The 17,697-nt window shown below is 42.8% G+C and overlaps 1 protein-coding gene across 13 annotated transcripts in view; it reads right to left on the bottom strand.

Moving 5' to 3' along the window:
- The window catches only part of RYR3 (ryanodine receptor 3), a 548,224-nt gene that overhangs the window by 134,710 nt on the left and 395,817 nt on the right, over nt 1-17,697 (bottom strand). For all 13 annotated transcript variants that reach the window (XM_043919301.1, XM_043919310.1, XM_043919307.1 and 10 more), the window contains exons 39-43: nt 11,793-12,066; nt 9,537-9,651; nt 7,906-8,035; nt 6,545-6,648; nt 4,590-4,725 (exon numbers count right to left, since the gene is read on the bottom strand). In XM_043919301.1, the coding sequence (XP_043775236.1) occupies nt 4,590-4,725; nt 6,545-6,648; nt 7,906-8,035; nt 9,537-9,651; nt 11,793-12,066 (759 nt within the window). The remainder of the gene's footprint in view (nt 1-4,589; nt 4,726-6,544; nt 6,649-7,905; nt 8,036-9,536; nt 9,652-11,792; nt 12,067-17,697) is intronic.

The raw sequence follows: 17,697 nt of genomic DNA, 5'->3' as shown, positions 1-17,697 counted from the left end.
AATGAATGTTTTGGTATCTGTATTTTTCATACTAGACTGTGTATTTAATGAGAACACGGTCCATGTCTGAATGATCTAACCCTGTATGCTCAAGCCTCTTGTTAATATCACTTAGTGGCTTGAACGAATCAAATGGAATGCTGAGGGTGATTATCCATCACTGCATTACCAACGCAATTATCAGCCGTTGTTTGCAAGAACTGAGGCTGTCCACTTCCTAGGATTATAAATTTGACAACAAGAACAAAATCTTAAGACATTTTAATCTTAACCACCCCCAGTCATCAATACCAATCACAATGAAGAATGGTTATTACATTTTTTCTGACTCTAAAAACATGAATACAGAACAGATGATTCTTTTAAGCATCTGTACCTACTATGCCCTTCATATCTAACATGCTAAATTTGTATTCTTGATCCTAAAAGACCTTTTTTCAGCATTACTGAGATATAAATGTCATACCCTAAAAGGTTTCCGGCTCCCAGCTCAACGCCTCTCAGTATGTTCTCCCCTGATTACTCTGTCAAACGAGGTCCATTTCTTTCTTTAGGATGTTGTTCAACAACATCCTGCCTGTTCAACAATCTGCCTTCTTCCCCAGGCATTCTTATATTCCAAGATTCCAATAAGCACCATCGTTTTTGGCCTGCCAACAGTCACATGTGTCCCTATGTAGGTGAGTGTAGCTGAGTTTTTAGCATGTATATGATGTTTTTGATCATTTTACTTTGGTTTGCTCTGTGTGCTGCTTGGACTTTAAATGACTTCAGGGCAGAACATCTTGTGCACATCTCCTGTCACTTCTCATAGCCCCTCATGTACTCTTCACATGTCACATGATGGATGTCCAAGTTATGATCAAGCTGCCTAGGGAGACAGATTCAGTAAAGCTGGACACACTGTGTTCTTCAGATAAGTCTGCAGCCTGAGGAAGATACACTGAGACACTCCAAGGACTCTAAGGAAGCACAGATTGACTTCTCCCCTTCTTTTTCTTCTTTTTTTTTGGACTGTGCCCCATGGTCTGTGGGATCTTAGTTTCCTGACCAAGGACTGCTCCTGGATCCTCAACAATGAAGGCACCAAGTCCCAACCACTGGGCTGCCAGGGAATTCCCAACTTTCCCCTTCCTCTTGTGGATCTGTAAGGAATCTTTTCCTACTTGGTATCTACCTTAGGAAGGGATTAATCACACACTCAGACACCTCTGTGTCTAGACAGGCTATAAAGTTTGCAACTGCTGGGTTAATAGAAACTTCTCAACGTTTGTCCTCCTAGAGTTAAACACTACCCAAGGTTTCCCAGCAAGCTAGTGAAAATAAAGTGGAGAAAATCATATGCTTTAAGAAGTTCTCTTAAAGACAAATCTTGTTTAAGAAGATTTAACACCAACATTAATAGAAACTAGTAAAATAACATTAGAAAATAATTTTCTAATTCTATTATTTTGATATAGCAAGAGCTTTTGATTTGGCTTAAAAAAAATTTTTTTTAAACACTAGCACCAAACAGAAATTAAACAATTCCACAATTTTTGATCAGCTCAAAGGAGAAAGTGCTGTTTCTCCTTGTTCATTAGGGAGACAGTGTTTACAAGGCAATGCTATATAATGGTTTGAGTAAAGTTTGGCCTCTGGAGCCAAACTGTTCTGGTTCAAATCCTCACGAAAGTCTACTAGCTGTGTGATTCTGGCAAAGGTACTTATTAATGGCTTTAAGCATCAGGGTGTTTATCCATAAAATGATGATGATAACTATATCTAACTCACTGGGTTGTTATATTAAATGAATAAGTTTGTTCATATGAATCCCTCTCTCTTCTATGTTCTCCCCTGGACCATTTCAACTGCAGGTGACCCTCAAGTCCACTTGGTCCCAATATGTTTCCTGACTGATCTCTATTCTATAGCCTCAATTTGGGGCATCTCCATCTGGGGGGTCACACACTGCAAAATCATTCCCCAAACTACACAAGTTCATGACCCTCCATCTCAAACCATTCTGTCCTTCTGACCATCCTTATTTCTTTTCTCCCTACCCTTAAATCTCTAAGCTCTAAAGTGACCTGTTTTTTTTTTTCCTTATGTCCACATACCCAGGACTCAGACATTATAATCACCACCACCAGCAGGTCTGATAAATTCAGTCTCTATTACTTATTTCAAATAGATCTCCTCTATCCCATTCCCATCACCACCATTACAATTCAGAAACTCATTATCCTAACCTGGGCACAGAAGTTCCTGGTGATTGCCAGTCTTTCTTCTGGTGAAAAGGTTCCCCAGTTCTCTGCACACTGAATCAAGACTAAACTCTTCAGTATGGCATTTAAATTCTCCCCATCAGAGCTGCCTGCCTACCTTTTACACCTGTCTCTTAGCACTGTCATCCACGCATCCACCCTGCAGACCAGCTGATCACTGTGTTTTCTGAGCACATGTGCTTTAGCCCTCAGGCCACTGTTCAACTGGCTCCTCTCCTGCACCTCAGCACCTGGAAATCCGACCCTTCAAAGCTCATCTCTAACATTACCTCCCCAAGAGGCCTTTTCTGATCTCAACAGGATGTGGGTATGCCCTCATAAAACCCGCTAACACTCTGTCCCTACCTTACTCCACTCCTTATTATAGTGACCTCTGTCCATGTCTGTTCCCCTGACTAGACTGTCAGTTCCTTCAAAGTAGAAGCCAATAACCTTTGCCAAAACCAAGTGTGACCTTCACGTTAAAGTGCACATATCGTTCTACTGATGGTCTAATAGATTTGCAGTTTATTGCATTATGAAATTGTACTGTAGAGTGTATTAAAAAGGCATAAAACAATCTGAAAACAAAGAGGGTGGACCGAGCATTGATTCAGAGTTTAGTTGAATATGGTTGTACCACATAAGCAAAAGCAAGTGTTGGAATTCGGCCATCTGGGTAAGAAAACAGCCAGTGGATTCCTCAACCTTCATAACCCAAGTAGACAGTCCCACTAACTGACTCATAAAACCCTTGATCTTCCAGTGAAGTTGGCTAAGATGAATAAATGGGTTTTTCCTGGATCTGGTATGTGTCATACAGTCTATTTATAGAATTTGATGGACTATCTGAATCTTTAAAATCTACACAAAATTCCCTTTATTACCAAAATGAAGTGAAGTGAAGCGAAGTCCCTCAGTCGTGTCCGACTCTTTGCGACCCCACGAACTGTAGCCTACCGGGCCCCTCTGTCCATGGGATTTTCCAGGTAAGAGTACTGGAGTGGGTTGCCATTTCCTTCTCCAGTTGTTTTTCCCGACCCAGGGATTAAACCCAGGTCTCCTGCATTGTAGGCAGACGCTTTACCATCTGAGCTACAAGGGAAGCTTCATTATTACCACAAGGCTGCTGCTGCTGCTAAGTCCCATCAGTCAATAACTCTGCATTAATTCAGGATATGCAATCATCTGTACTAGAAATAAAATAGGCTATCAGAGGATACTCTGAAACTGGCTGCAGAGGAAGAAAATGGGAATTTAGCAATGCTGATGGTGAACAGATAGTAGGTATGGAAGACGCAGAGAGAAGCAGAAAACCCAAATCCCTGAAAACTTGGCTGGACGAGTCCTAGGAGAACAAAAGACAAACATCTCAAGGTCTGTGACCAAGTCAAGAAAGGGAAAAAACCGGGACACCGGAAACCATTCAAATATTAAGAACAGCGTACATTATGATGTAGGAAAATAAGCAGGGGGTTGGGGAGGAGGAGACAAGAAGAGCACATGGCAAGATAATGATCACGTAATACCAATACATTTTTAGGTGAATTCTCATAGAACAATCAGCATGACTGCTTATTAACTGAAATCCCTCTCTGCAGTCACTTAACTAGCCCAGCTAGGTTTGTTAGCCAGAAACTCCAAAATGGGAAAAGGGAGAAAGATTGTAACTATAATGTAAATGCAAGTAAGCCAGTATTAATATCATGACAAAATTTTGGAGACAAGGTGCAATTTTAAGAAACTACTCATTTTATGCAATATTCAGTATATTAAGCTAGTGGAAATGCAGAATTTGTGTCAACTTGGAATTCCCTATAAGTGAGAGGTGATTTGCATTAAGAAGAAGAATATTTAGTGCTTCTATAGCAATTCTTTTTTTTTTTCCCCTACTGGGAGTTTAGTTACCTTTAACAGCTATCAGCTCTTCCATGTTTTTATTCATTCATCCATCCATCCAATCATCCACCCATCCATCCAACCATTCACCCAAAACTCTAAGAATCTAGAGACACACTTGCATTTAATTCTGGGAAACAAGTGAGATCAAGATATTAACAAGCGCCCTCTTTTAGAAGAAGAGGTATGAAGAGGTGACAAGCCCAGGCTGATGTAGTGAGCTCCTTGTAGGCTCTGGTCCTAGCATTCAGGACTCTCTCCACTGGATTCCACTCTTGATCCTTGTCTAGCCTGATTGTCCCAGAGGTTTTTCTCTCAGTTGCCACCTACCTATACAATCTATCATGTTTATGGATAGGAAGCAGTGCAAAGAATTTCCTTTCCCTAGTACGCACTGCGATTGTGCCATCCTAGGTCTGAAAGGCATGGAAAACTGAGACTCACTGTTCACGAAGACGGCAAACCTCAGGAAGGACAAGTAGCGCTCCCCTTCAATGGGGTTCCAGCCGACATCAGGGTATCCTTTGGCTAGAAGCATGGGGCAGCTCTGCAGGCCACAGCCTGCCAAGTAGGTCACCACCTGCCAAGAACAAAACAAAGTTAAGTGCCCAGGTTTTTTTTTTGTTTTTTTTTTTTATGTAAGTTTTTTTATATAGCTGGTAAGGCATGCACAATTCTGGGAACTGAAGGGCTTTCATTTCTCTAGAAGCTGGAGACAGCCCACTACTTTCCAAGTAAATAATTTAGCAGATTTGAAATTGGAACCTTTTACTCATTTTTGTTTCCAAGCAATTGACAAGGCTGATGATCACCACTATGTAGATATAAGCCATATGCTATGATTTCCCGGTTCTGGCAAGAGGGACATGCCATTTAAAAGTTCTGGCAAGAGGGACATGGCATTTAAAAGTAGGCCTAATTAAGGTCCCACGGGGGAGACAATGGTGGATGCAGGCTGGCCCTGTTCGTTTGACCATGGGATTTCAAAACCAAAATGTTCAGTCACTGGGTGACTGGTGGGCCCTCCTCCTCCTCTGCAGACTTCCCTGGGTACCCTCTCTTCACTCTCCCTGCCTCCTGGTCTCCCTTCCCAGGGAGGCTCAGGGTCCCTGATGAGCAGTTACCATGGGAACAGGTGAATGTGGCTGAGGGTGGGTGCTGACCACGGCCCCCTGGGGCACCGTCTTATCATGAGAGAATCATTACCTAATTTTAAACACAGGTGTCAGTTATCATCAGATCACCTAAATGAAAACTGAGATATTTATGGCCATTTAAATGGATGAATAGCCAAGTCTGACTAAACTCTGTCCCCTCAGAGGCAGAGGCCAGGAATGCCCAGGGCATTCACAGAACAGCAACCACGTAACTCGCTGCTGGGCGCACAGCTCCTGAGTTCGTGTGTGTATGGGGTGGGGTGGGGTTTGTCTTGTTTCTAGTCCAATCACCACTTCTCACTAAAACCAGGACGTGTTCCAGAACATAGAAAACTGTCGTGTTTCTCCTCTGCTTGAAGCCCTCCAGTGGTTTCTTGGGCTCGAGGCTCTATAGTGAGGTCCCAAAACATTGCAGGTAACAGCACGGCCTCTAAAGCCCAGGGCTTTGACCCTGGCTCTGACACTCACAAACCTGATGACTTTGAGGATATTACCTAATCTCTCTATGCCTCAGTTTCCTCTCCTGTAACTGGGGCAATGATAAAAAGGCTTGTCCTGAGGATCACGTGACTTAATTCTGAGTGGGGCCTGGCACACAGTGATTCCGCAGGTGTATGGACCTCTGCTATTAGCAGTAATGGCAGCCTGGGGCCCATTCATTTCTGTTTCTCCTCCCTTCTCAGCACTCCCCGCAAGCTTCAGAGCTCTGGTCACAGCCAGCTTTCTGAAATTCAAGCACACCATGCTCTCATCTCTGAAATTCAAACATTCCTGGCACAGGCTTGTCTTCAATGTGACCGAGTAGCTTCTGCCCAGCCTCGGGGTCACCTCTTTGCTGAGGGCCCCTCCTGATCCCCTTGTTGGGGTCAGATGCCCGCTCCTAGCTGCTCCCAAACCCACCACGCAGTGGACAGCCTTTTCCTCGTCCCCCTCCTCCTGACTAGACGGCTCCTCTCCAAACTGAGAAAGTGCGTTGTCAGTCGCGTCAGCTGTCCAGTCAAGGAAACAGTGTGAAGACAGGATAGGAAGAAGGTGAAGGTGTCTGTGGAGCTGGCAAGTCCTGCCCACAGGAGAAGCTCTGGTCCTAATTATCACACGGCTGCCAGGACTCACATCCCGCCCCACTTTCCTCACATGCTGAGGAGGTTCCGACGCAGGCTCAGCCTCTGGTCTGCTTTTCCTTGGCTTGGCCGTGCTATAAGCAGGGGAGAGCAAGCACAGTGCCCCCCCAAGGCCAGTTACCTTCTCGAGGTCTGGCTCCTCTAAGCCCAGCGCTAACTCATTGTTGTCCATCACGGAGGAAGCGGCCACATCCAGCGGGGTGGATCCTCTCATCGAGGGGGAAGCTGAGGAAGAAGGAGAGAAGGGGAGAGAAAGGGAGAAAGGCCACCCGGCGCTGAGCTGAGGTTGCAGTGTGCAGTCATGGCCAGGAGAGGTCAGCAAACACAAAACCTGGACACATCGCTGTCCTCAAAGCGGGGCTGCCCGCCCCATTCAAGAGCAGCTGTTTTCTATCCTTCCCCCCAACACTCATTACTGACCGTGAACATAGCTGAAGTTAGAAAATCAGTTCATAGGAGCAACTGGGACCACGTATTTTCAAGTGCTTTTCTAACATGGAAGTTCTTGGGCCCTCGTTTGGTGACCATTCAAAAGTCTCAGATGTCACTTGATAACCAAGCTCACATAACTTGGTCATTTCTGGGGTCACCGCCTAGAGTTTAAAAATAACCTCAAACAGATTAGCTCTTAGAATTCTATCAGGTCACCACCGTTGTCTTTCATTTCCTTTTGTTTGGTTCTTGGGCTAAAATTGAGAAAAAACTTAAGGTGGCATTTTATAAAAAGGTTGGTTAGTCTAAGCTTGTTGTTGCTTAGTCCCTAAGTCGAGTACGACTCTTTTTGCAATCCCATGAGGTTGCATTTGATAAACAGGAAACCTGAGATTTCAGATTTCACGTGCACACAATGTATTTGTGTCTTCCACAAATTCATTTAGTTTACATACAGAAGAGTGAGCAAGGCAAGTGCATGCATTGGTTTTCTAGCGGTGGTGTTGGATTTACACTGTTTGTCCATAGTCGCTCCTGGCCTGTCTGCCTTGCAGCTATGAAAGCACTGGCTGGTTAGCTGATGGGACAGGCATGTCGCCTGCAGCCAGCCTGCCAAGAAGAGATTGGATCTATGACCTTGGTCTTATTAGCACTGCTCCCTGGTCAGCTGAATGGGCTGGGAGGCACTGGATCTCCAGACTACATCCATAATCTCAGGTAGCATTTCATGAACCCCGGGTCCCCAGAGAGAGGAGGCAAAACTGTGTGACTATAAACTGTGTGCCTAAGCCAAAACAAATCTGTCATCATTACTGTCACCACGGCTGGTTGGCCGCGACTTCTCTCCTTAGTTTGGAGAGCAGAGACATGGTATTATTATTATCTCACATGTTTTGAGATCAGGCAGGATTCCTTCTTCCAGGATTTAAAAATTCCTCCAGGATTTAAAAATACCATAGCACACATGTGACTTCTTTCCTTTTACTGCCTAAGTGGCAGCAGGGGAAGGGTAACCCCTGAGCCAAATGCAGAAATTATAACAAGACCTACCTAGGCCAACACTGCTGTTCTCCAACAGGTAACTTAGATGCTCAAACATGGCCTTCTGATTTTGTCGGCTGATTCGACAGAAATAGCACAGGAAGCGGCAACAGCTAGCAACCATCTTTGGAAAGGCAATCTGTAGGGAGAAGTAGAGAGTGTCACGGGGAAGAATCTATCAAGAAGCCTTTCTGAAAAGGCTGACTTCAAAGAGTCTTAGGTTGGAGCCTTGCAAACTGTGAACAGTTGGGAAAAATAATTTTCTCCTTGCTTCCGGTTGTTTCCAAGACTTTTTCATAGGAGCGACAGAGAATACACATCTAAGAAGAGGCTTCTAAAAATATCGAGAGCTAATTATAGCTCCTGAAGTATCTTTCTTTAAAAAAAAAAAATAGATGTCAAGCCAGAATTCTAGTCACCCTCAGATATCTTGTGAAATTGTTCAACCCTACATCAGACCACTGTTTCTGAGTAGGAAGGGAGGGAACAGAAATGGAGATGGGTGATCACAGAAAATAAGACCTAGCACTGTATCAAACCTGAGTCTTCTGCATAAAGATCGGCCTCTACTGCTGTAGAACCCTCAACAGCATCACCCTCTCAGACTGTGAGCCTTCCCCGATTACTCTGTCCTTGATCACCACTCTCCTAGAGCATTCATAACATGATTCTCACAATTTAGCACCAAAGTGCCAACTTCTATTACCATCAAAAGTGGTTGGCTTCTCTGCTTAACAAAGTAATTAGCATCTCCAGGGTCTGGCTGGATCCTCTGTTTGATCATTCATGCTCAATAAATGGTGTCAGTGTTAACCTTGGCTCAGGATCCAAGAAAGCCCTTGATTTCCGCTTTTAGAATCATGGAACGTGCTCTAGGAAGCAAGATTCTAAAAGTTAGTCTGTCTGTTTGCTGAGGCACACAGACATTTGTTCAGAGGCCTTCTGGGGAGAGTCCACTTTCCTGAGACATCAGAAGGAAGCAAATGAGGAGCAAGGTGAATGGGGCTCCTATGTTCTTCCTTCACAATGCTCACCTGTCAATATTGGTGCTGCTTTCCTAGGACCAGGTACTCTAGAATTTCCAATATTTAAAAACATCCCCTATCTGTTGCCTTAAGCTCTCTGACTCTGAGGAGGACCTGGACAAGCTGCAGCACCTGCCCAGGTGGGCCCTGTTGGCACTCCCTGCCCCTTGGCAGCAGGAGCTCCCTGGCCCCTTATGGCAGGGCTGGCTAGGAAATCAACATAAGTCAGGAGCTTGGCTCAGACAGGAAACATGTACACTCCGGTGGGAACAGTGCCAGGATCATTATTAAGACCCTGTTCTCCTTCAGAACTGCCTTCTGACACAGCACCAGACATATCAGGCTCCTAAGTGGAACCTGGAGGAATTCCATCTTGGAAGGAGCAGGACTGCAGAAGAGGCTGGGAAGGAGACTGAGCAGCCCAGTGGATGAGTGAGAACTCTCACACTGGCTGGGTCCCATCTCCATGCTCCTTCTTGGCCTTGTGCTTACCCCCGTGCCCTCCCTGGGAAGAATCACTAGGCAGTGGGCACCAACCACGTGCCTGGGAAGAGGCCACTTCACATGACCCGGCCCAGGGGTCAAGTTCAAGTTAAATTCTCCTTGGAGCATTACCTGAGACTTTTCTGTACCCAGCACGTTCACCATCACCTCCATGACTGTCTCGTGCATGCCGAGGACTCTCATGAGGTTGGGGTGCTGGTAAAACACCTTGTTGTTCATTATGTCTCTAGGGTAATCGGAGAGAGAAGTCAGCACTTGCTTATTTCAATGCTATGACAATTCAGGGCTGAGAATACACAAATGCACATGCACACACATTCAGGGTGAACTAATGTATGAGTTTGATCCTTGAGTTGGGAAGATCCTCTAGAGAAGGGAATGACTACCCACTCCAGTATTTTTGGCTGGAAAATTCCATGGACAGAGGAGCCGAGAAGTCTGGCAGGCTACAGTCCATAGGGTCACAAAGAGTTGGACATGATTGAGGGACTAAAATGTTCACTTCTAAGGTACATGCCATCTGCTGGAAAGATGGTCAGAAGGTACTAGGTTGGTGGAATATATGTGGAGGGCCTTTTTTAGCTGATAGGAATATCTTATGTTCATTCATTTCTACTTTTTTTCTTTTAAATATTTCCTTCTGATGACATTAAGTAGCTGCCCCTTGGTTTTTTTTTTTTGCTTGTGATAGTTTTGAGACAGCCCAAACCACTGAATTTCTCTTCCTCTGTGTATTAAGGGTCTTCTATTTTTTGTTCTCTTGTCCTTATATTTATGTCTCTATGTACTTTAGTTATCCAAATGGTAGGGCACCCTTTTCTTAAGGCAATTGTGTATTAGGTACCAACAATATTTTTGGACAGTAAGCACCCAATAAAATGATCAAAATGAAACATAAAAAGAATTATGTTTTTAAGTCATTCAGCATAAATTCACATAATAAAGCTGCAGGCAAATCAAAATACAGAGGCAGCCTGTGACCTGGCTGTGTAATTCCTTGCAAGTGGTTACTCTCAGCCCATATCTCTTTCTCCAGAGGGTTGCAGCTGTTAAAAGGAGACACCACTAAGTTTCAGTGGAGCTATGTCTACTACAAGGGCTGGGAGAAAGGCTAATTCTGCAGCTGTTTCCTCTTTCCATAAAAGTTTCTTCACCTCTACTGTAAGGTTCCTGTTTGGAAATGAATTTAAGGAATGCATGTATCCCCTCATCCTGCCTCAACTGCCAGCATCTCTGTTCTGGGCCTCAGTGATGCTCCTTTACTTTGTGGGTTTGAGGGTGGTAGGATGACAATTCCAGCAGCAGGAAGACTGATTCTAGTGCTTGATTTTACTTAGGTAAAGCTGTGGGTTAGTGAATTTTGGGGGGCTTTAGGTTTCTCATCTGCAATACAGAACTATGCTACCTAATTAAAGGAAATCTTTTTGATATCTAAAACACGATCTTTCTTATGGTATACATATACAATGGAATCCTACTCAGCCATAAAAAAGAATGAAATTTTGCCATTTGTAGCAACATGAATGGACTTGGAGGGCATTTTGCTAAGTGAAATAAGACAGATAAAGACAAATACTGTATGATATCACTTATAAGTGAAATCTAAAAAATACAAGAAACTAGTGAATACAACAAAACAGAAGCAGACTCACAGATATAGGCAGCAAACTAGTGGTTATCAGTGGGGAGGAGAGGATGGGGCAATATAGGGGTAGGGGAATGGGAGGTACAGACTGTTAGGTGTAAGATAGGCTCAAGCATATATTGTACAACACAAGGAATATAACCAATATTCTGTAATAACTGTAAAAGGAAAGTAACCTTTAAAATTGTTTAAAAATAAAAAAAATTTAAATTATGAAAACAAAAACAAGAAAATAAATAAAATTCAATCTTTCTAGTGTCGTGGCTTCTAAGGAAGATCCACAAGCTATTGTCATGAGGAAATACATTTTGAAGGATTGAAGACCCTGACTCTATTCCCAAGAAAAGGGAGGAAAAGGGCTCTAATTATTCAAAGGGAAGTCTCAGAAGATTTCCAGTCAAAACCTTAGGTGCTCAAAAAGTTTCTCTCTTGTTGGGTTGAACACACTGTCCCTTCCTTTGAATTTTTTCCTTGCTTTCCTGGGACTATTTTTATCAGATTCAAACTAAATATCTGCTTTTTTCCAAGAATCCTTCCTACTTCTAGCCACAGCCCTTCACCCCAAGTCGCCCACTGTCTGCTCTCTGAGGTTATTGAAGGGGACTGATTTAATGAGCATATAACCCCAAAAGGAGTGAAATCAGGGGAACCCAGAGGTTTTTATGTGACTTGATTTCAGAACTGCCTCCTCTGCAAGCTTGCCCCTGATGGGAATGACCCACCCCAGCCCGTTGATCATGAGTAGCTCCTCCTCCTTGCCCATCCGGACGCTGAGCAGGCAGCGAATTTGGCCCAGGGCGGCCAGCAGGCTGATGGTGTCGCTCACGGAGGCCTGGCTGATGGTGTAGGTCTTGCGCAGCGCCTGCAGCAGCTCCCCGATGCTGTCGTACTGCCGCCGCAGGAGGTTGAACATCATCCGGACCAGCTCTGCATCCTGGATCTGGTCCTCCTGGGCCCAGCGGATCATGGTCTGTGAGATGAGCTCCTTCAGGGTTGCTGCAAGGACAAGGGGAAGCACCAGTACTGTGGCTGTCGAGGCTCAGGAGCGCTGCACGCCTCTGTCACTTCGCTCAGTGATAACGTACAACATCAGCTGGGTAGGGTTAAAAAAAATTCTTAAAGGTGGATTATGGCACCCAGAGAAGTAGAACACATACCAAGAGGCAGGTGCATGAGCCATATTATAATAAAAGAATATCTTCAATTTGAATTGAGAAGGCTAAATATTCTATCTGGATTAAATGGCATTCAGTGATGCTTGAATGATGCTGGATGTAGGGGACAAAATAAGATGCCTTCTTGCCATCAGGGTGCTCACAACTTGGCTCTTCACATTTTCATTTTGACTTAAAAGCTACATTTTATCCTTATTTTATAATACAATGCAATACACACTAAGATGGGGCTGTGTTTAAGTGCCACAGGATAGAGTGGGGAGTGATTCTGGCTAGATGAAAACATAAGAAGACATTGGTCACTGCCTCTTAGGAGTAAAGCACTATTAAGTGCTAGGATTTCTCCACCATAAATGCTATCCTCCAAGTATTCTAAAGATATTATCTACCATGAACTGAGTAAGTGATTCAAGAACTCTAAAATGTATTTGAGATGACACAAACATAAAAATACATTAGGGGATAGAGAGAGGCAGACTGAGAACATATTAGGTCCAAAGACTTTGCAACTGGACACCTGACCATCATCCGCTGAACTGATTGTGTTGTCCTGGGTCTTTGGCAGGAGTCAGCTGACACTGTGTCAGATGCTTTATAAGCATCAGGGGAGAAAACAGTATGACTCTGAATTCAGAACGTATCAGGGCTCACGCTGGTTGCACAGAAACACCACTGACTGCACAAGTCAAGGAAAGATGGCTCAAGTGGGAACCAAACCAGCCCTGGGACCTTCACAGGGTGAACTGAATGGCCCCTGAGAAGCGCTGATGGGCATTGGTGTGGGAAGATGACCAAAAGGGAGATGCAGATCTGAGCAGGAGGACAGTGTGATAGGGGATCCTGCCAGAATGTCTGGGAGGCACTGCTCACCCCCCTCCATGTCATACATATTTCCAGAAGATGCTATAACACAGGTGAGAAATGCTGTTCTTATAACTGCATCCAAGTCCAGCTCTGCCTGTCACATTTCTGCAAAGTATGGATGGCACCAAGAGCCTTAATTCAGACCGGTGATAAAGGCAGAGCTCCGGGGATGATGAGGGTTACGCAGTCCTTCAGTGAAAGGACTGGGAATAAACTTGGATAAGTGCTTTCAGTAGCCTGTGCCCTGTCTTAAATTGTTTTCTACCTCTGTGACATTAAATATGGCAGGTGTCTTCTCTACATACGGGCTCATCATAAGGATATGAAAATTGACCTTTGTTACCAAAGCTCCAGAAGAGATCTAGATGTAAAGGATTAATTCAACTTAACTTCTGTGTCTATCAACCCTGGGGGTGTTTTAGGTTTAGACGGGAGACATAAGCTAAAAACTTAAAAAACAACAAAAAAAGGATACCCAAGGCAGAGAGAAGCACAGTTAAAAGATGTTCCTAAGAGATCTCACTCAGCAGGGATTGCTGACTAACACCTGTTAGGTTAGATAATATCTGAACTCTCTGGGGGAGAAAAGTTATTTACCGTCTAAGCCTGGTCTCCTCTCAGGAACTTGTTTCCTCAGCAGTCACATGTAAAAGTTTCTGTTTCTCCTACTTAATAGTCAGACTAATGAATAAAAGCAGGACAAAACCATAGATGTTCTTGGATGCAACATAAGCTTACCTGGTCCTGCATGTACAGTTTCCTCTTCAGCCTGACCCTGGACTGAAAGAATTACAGTTCTCGATACTTACAACCAAATTCTTTGCAGAGATAATACACATGACCACAGTCCCTGCCACACACGAAAAGCAACCAGAAGTATTAATCAGCTCAAAGACCGTCCTCTTTTCAACAGGGAATTCTACAGAGTCACAATGAAACCATGTAAATATTCCCTTAACTTGTCTTTCAGATTAATTCAAGATTTGGGTGAGCTCTTAGCCACACACTGACTTATCAATCCAAATCAACATTTATACCTAGAGAAGGGTTCATTTCAGCACAACACCTCATGAGAAGGCAAATGGGAAAGGAAATAGCTTTTTTTTTTTTTGGAAAGGGCAAGATTTTATTTTTGAATACTTGATATATATATTATATATGCACAGTGTTTTAAAAAAATTTCATTTCCATTGTGGTTTATCACAGAATATTGAATACAGCTTCCTGTGCTATACAGGGGACCTTGTTAACCAATGTGTATGTAATAGGTTTGGATCTGCTAATCCCAAACTCCCAGTCCTTCTCCCACAACCTCCCCCTTGACAACCACAAGTCTGTTCCCTATGTCTGTGAGTCCATTTCTGGGAAACAGCTCTTTAGCCTGAAAGGGCAGAACAGGAAATGCCCCACGGGTTCTTTGCCCAGGTCAGCCTTTAAGGTATACATGAGGCAACGGGATAAACAATTATCTATGTGTGACCAAGCTAATGCTCAGTTAAAAAATTGTGACCCCCCCCCCTCCCCGCCAAGCTCCTGACAGAAAAAGCACCTCATCATTGTGTATTGATAGGTTAAGACCATTCTTGTTGGACAAGGTTTCAGATTGTGAGACCAAGGTTTGGAAAGTGAGAGAAAGTATAACGATGAGAAGAAAAACAACTGGGGATGGGGGAGAAACATCCTTAAGAGCCCTGAGAAGCACGGCGTACTTTGTGGCCTGACATATGCTGGAGCCCTAGCACCCACCAAACAAACCTAGGCTGAATCATGAATTTTTAAAGGTCTAAACACCTCTGGGACTGAGAAAATGGAGCTTTATACTCCTGGCAGCAATGCTGTTGAAAACTGCTCAGACTTTAATTAGCTCCCAAGAACCAGCAACAGAGCAGCATAAATGAACCAGGGTAGAGAGGTTAAAAAGAATACATTTTCTAGAATGTGAAAGGTTCTTCATGTAACTGCATATCTGGGGATTAAAATAATTAATGCACATAACCATCTCTGGCACAAACCGTGGGCTTAATAAAAGGTAACTCTTATGCTATCTGTGCCAGTAACTATAAAAGTTTGGTTCACAGACCCCTGGGGTCTCTAAGACCCTTCAGGCAGTTTTCAAGGCCTGCTGTACTTTCATAATAATTCTAAGATGCCATTTGCCTTTTTCATAGTGTGATTAGCTGTACTAATGGTGCAAAAGCAACAGTGGGTGAAACTACTGGGGCAAAAACAAACAAACAAAAACAACAGCTGGGTCCTTAGCACAAATCAAGACAGCAACACCAAACTCTATGGTTTCCTGCTGCATTACCAGAACAACAACCAGTACTGCTTGCATAAGAACGCTCTGAGTGGCATAGAAAGGTTATTAATTTTATTAACAACAAAGGACTGATGCTGAAGCTGAAACTCCAATACTCTGGCCACCTGATGTGAAAAACTGACTCATTTGAAAAGACCCTGATGCTGGGAAAGACTGAAGGCAGGAGAAGAAGGGGACGACAGTGGATGAGATGGTTGGATGGCATCACCGACTCAATGGACATGAGTTTGAGTAAACTCCGGGAGTTGGTGACGGACAGGGAGGCCTGGTGTGCTGCAGTCCATAGGGTGGCAAATAGTTGGACATGACTGAGTGACTGAACTGAACACAAATTCCTGAGTATACATATTTCTAAAGCACTTCTGTTGTACAAAGGCCAGTGGTTTTCCTGAGGAAAAACACCTGTGTGATTATCATGATTGTTGCTGGCTAAACTAGCTGCTTCTTTCTTGGAATGCCATCTTAATTAAGAGAACAACAGACAAACTGGTCAATCACACTTGAGTAACTGATAGATACTTTTTAAAAAATGAAACAAGCCTGTCACTTCAAGGAAAACAACTCTTAGGACTTGTTGCCAAGTTTAAAATTCAAGCTTTCAAGAGAAAACTAGAATTTTGGAAAATGTTTATCTGCCACTGTGAATTTGACAGCTTCCCAACATTTAAAGACTTTTTTGATTAAGTTGTTGATATTAATGAATGTAATTTAAGAAATAGTTTATGATAAACTGTGTCAACATTTGAAAGCTCTGTATAACTCAATGAACCAGTTATTTCCCAATGATTAATGTGTGATGTTACAAAAACATCATGGATAAAAGAATCCATTTTACAAGTAAGATAGACTAATGGATTGTTATATAACCAAATAAAAAAAAAGTCTTTACTATTATTTCAAATTCCACATAGCAAATAACTTTTGAGGAACTATTACTTGCTGAGTCTTAACATAGTATCATAAGAATATCCATAATTATCTGAAAAGGCTACTAATAGTACTCCTTTTCTTTCCAACTATATATCTGTTTGAGGCCAATTCTTTAACCAGATATAAGAATAAAAAAAAATCAAGCTATCTTCTAAGTCAGACATAAGAGATTTATAAAAGTGCAAAAATCACTAAATATTTTTTTGAATTATTAAACATTTAGTTGTTATTCATAGAAGTTATTCATGTAACATGTAATGGGTTTACTCTATTATTATTTATTTATTTAAGCACAGTTAATTTATAATATTATAGTAGTTTCAGGTGTCCAATAGACTTGATATTTTTATAGATTATACTTGATTTAAAGTTATAAGATAATGGCTACATTCTCTGTGTTGTACACTATATCACCACAATTTATTTCATTCATAATAGTTTGTATCTCTTTCTCCCCTAGCCAATCTTGCCCCTCCCCTCTTTTCTCTCCTCACTGTGCCCAATGCTAATCACTACTTTGTTCTCTAAATCTGTGAGTTTGTTTCTGTTTTGCTACATTCATTTGTTTACTTTTTAGATTCCACATATAAGTGATAATACACTGTCCTTGTCTTTCTCTGACTTATTTCATTAAGCATAAGTGGGTTTCTTATTTTTCAATGAATTAACAAATATTTTAAAAATCTCAGTTTTAAATTCTATTTTAGTTTTACTTGTATAATATGATAGATACAATCTTCATAAACTAAGGCATATTGGGATCCTTGGTAAGTTTTAAGAGCATAAAGGGGCCTCAAGGCTGAAATTTAGAGGATCACTGTCTCTATAAAAGGGTCTACCTTAGGGGATGGCTGTTACTGGAAGGCACAGCATTCCCTTTGGCTAAGATAAACCCTGTTCCATTAGATTGTGATTCTAATCAAGTGGTTGAGACCAGAATCTTGAAAACTGTGTCTTAGCAAGCTTTCTCTGTTTCTGGATGAGAGGTAAATTAAATGAGCATAAAGAGAGTAAGACAGCTCACATGGAGAAATAAAGCGAAGATTAAAGAATCATTATTTTGAAAATTGAATCCTGGCAGTCAGCAAGGGGTCCGGCCATTATTCATTCATTACCAAAGGGCTCCCCACCAGCCTGAAGGGCCCTACGCTTCCCTCCTTCATTTGGGGTGAAGATGAGTCACCCTGGGAGCAAGGATGGAGCCAGGTATCTCTGACACCACGGCAGCCAGGCCTTCTGCAGCCTGCTCTGCAGCTGCTCTGTAGCCAGTACAGTGAGGCACAGAGAAAAGGAGGATGGCAGGCTGTAGGGGAAGCACTGATTTTCTGCCCCTGACAT

Source organism: Cervus elaphus, chromosome 12 (assembly GCF_910594005.1).
Source record: "Cervus elaphus chromosome 12, mCerEla1.1, whole genome shotgun sequence".
Classification (NCBI taxonomy): domain Eukaryota; kingdom Metazoa; phylum Chordata; class Mammalia; order Artiodactyla; family Cervidae; genus Cervus; species Cervus elaphus.
This window is presented reverse-complemented; position numbering and strand designations above follow the sequence as displayed.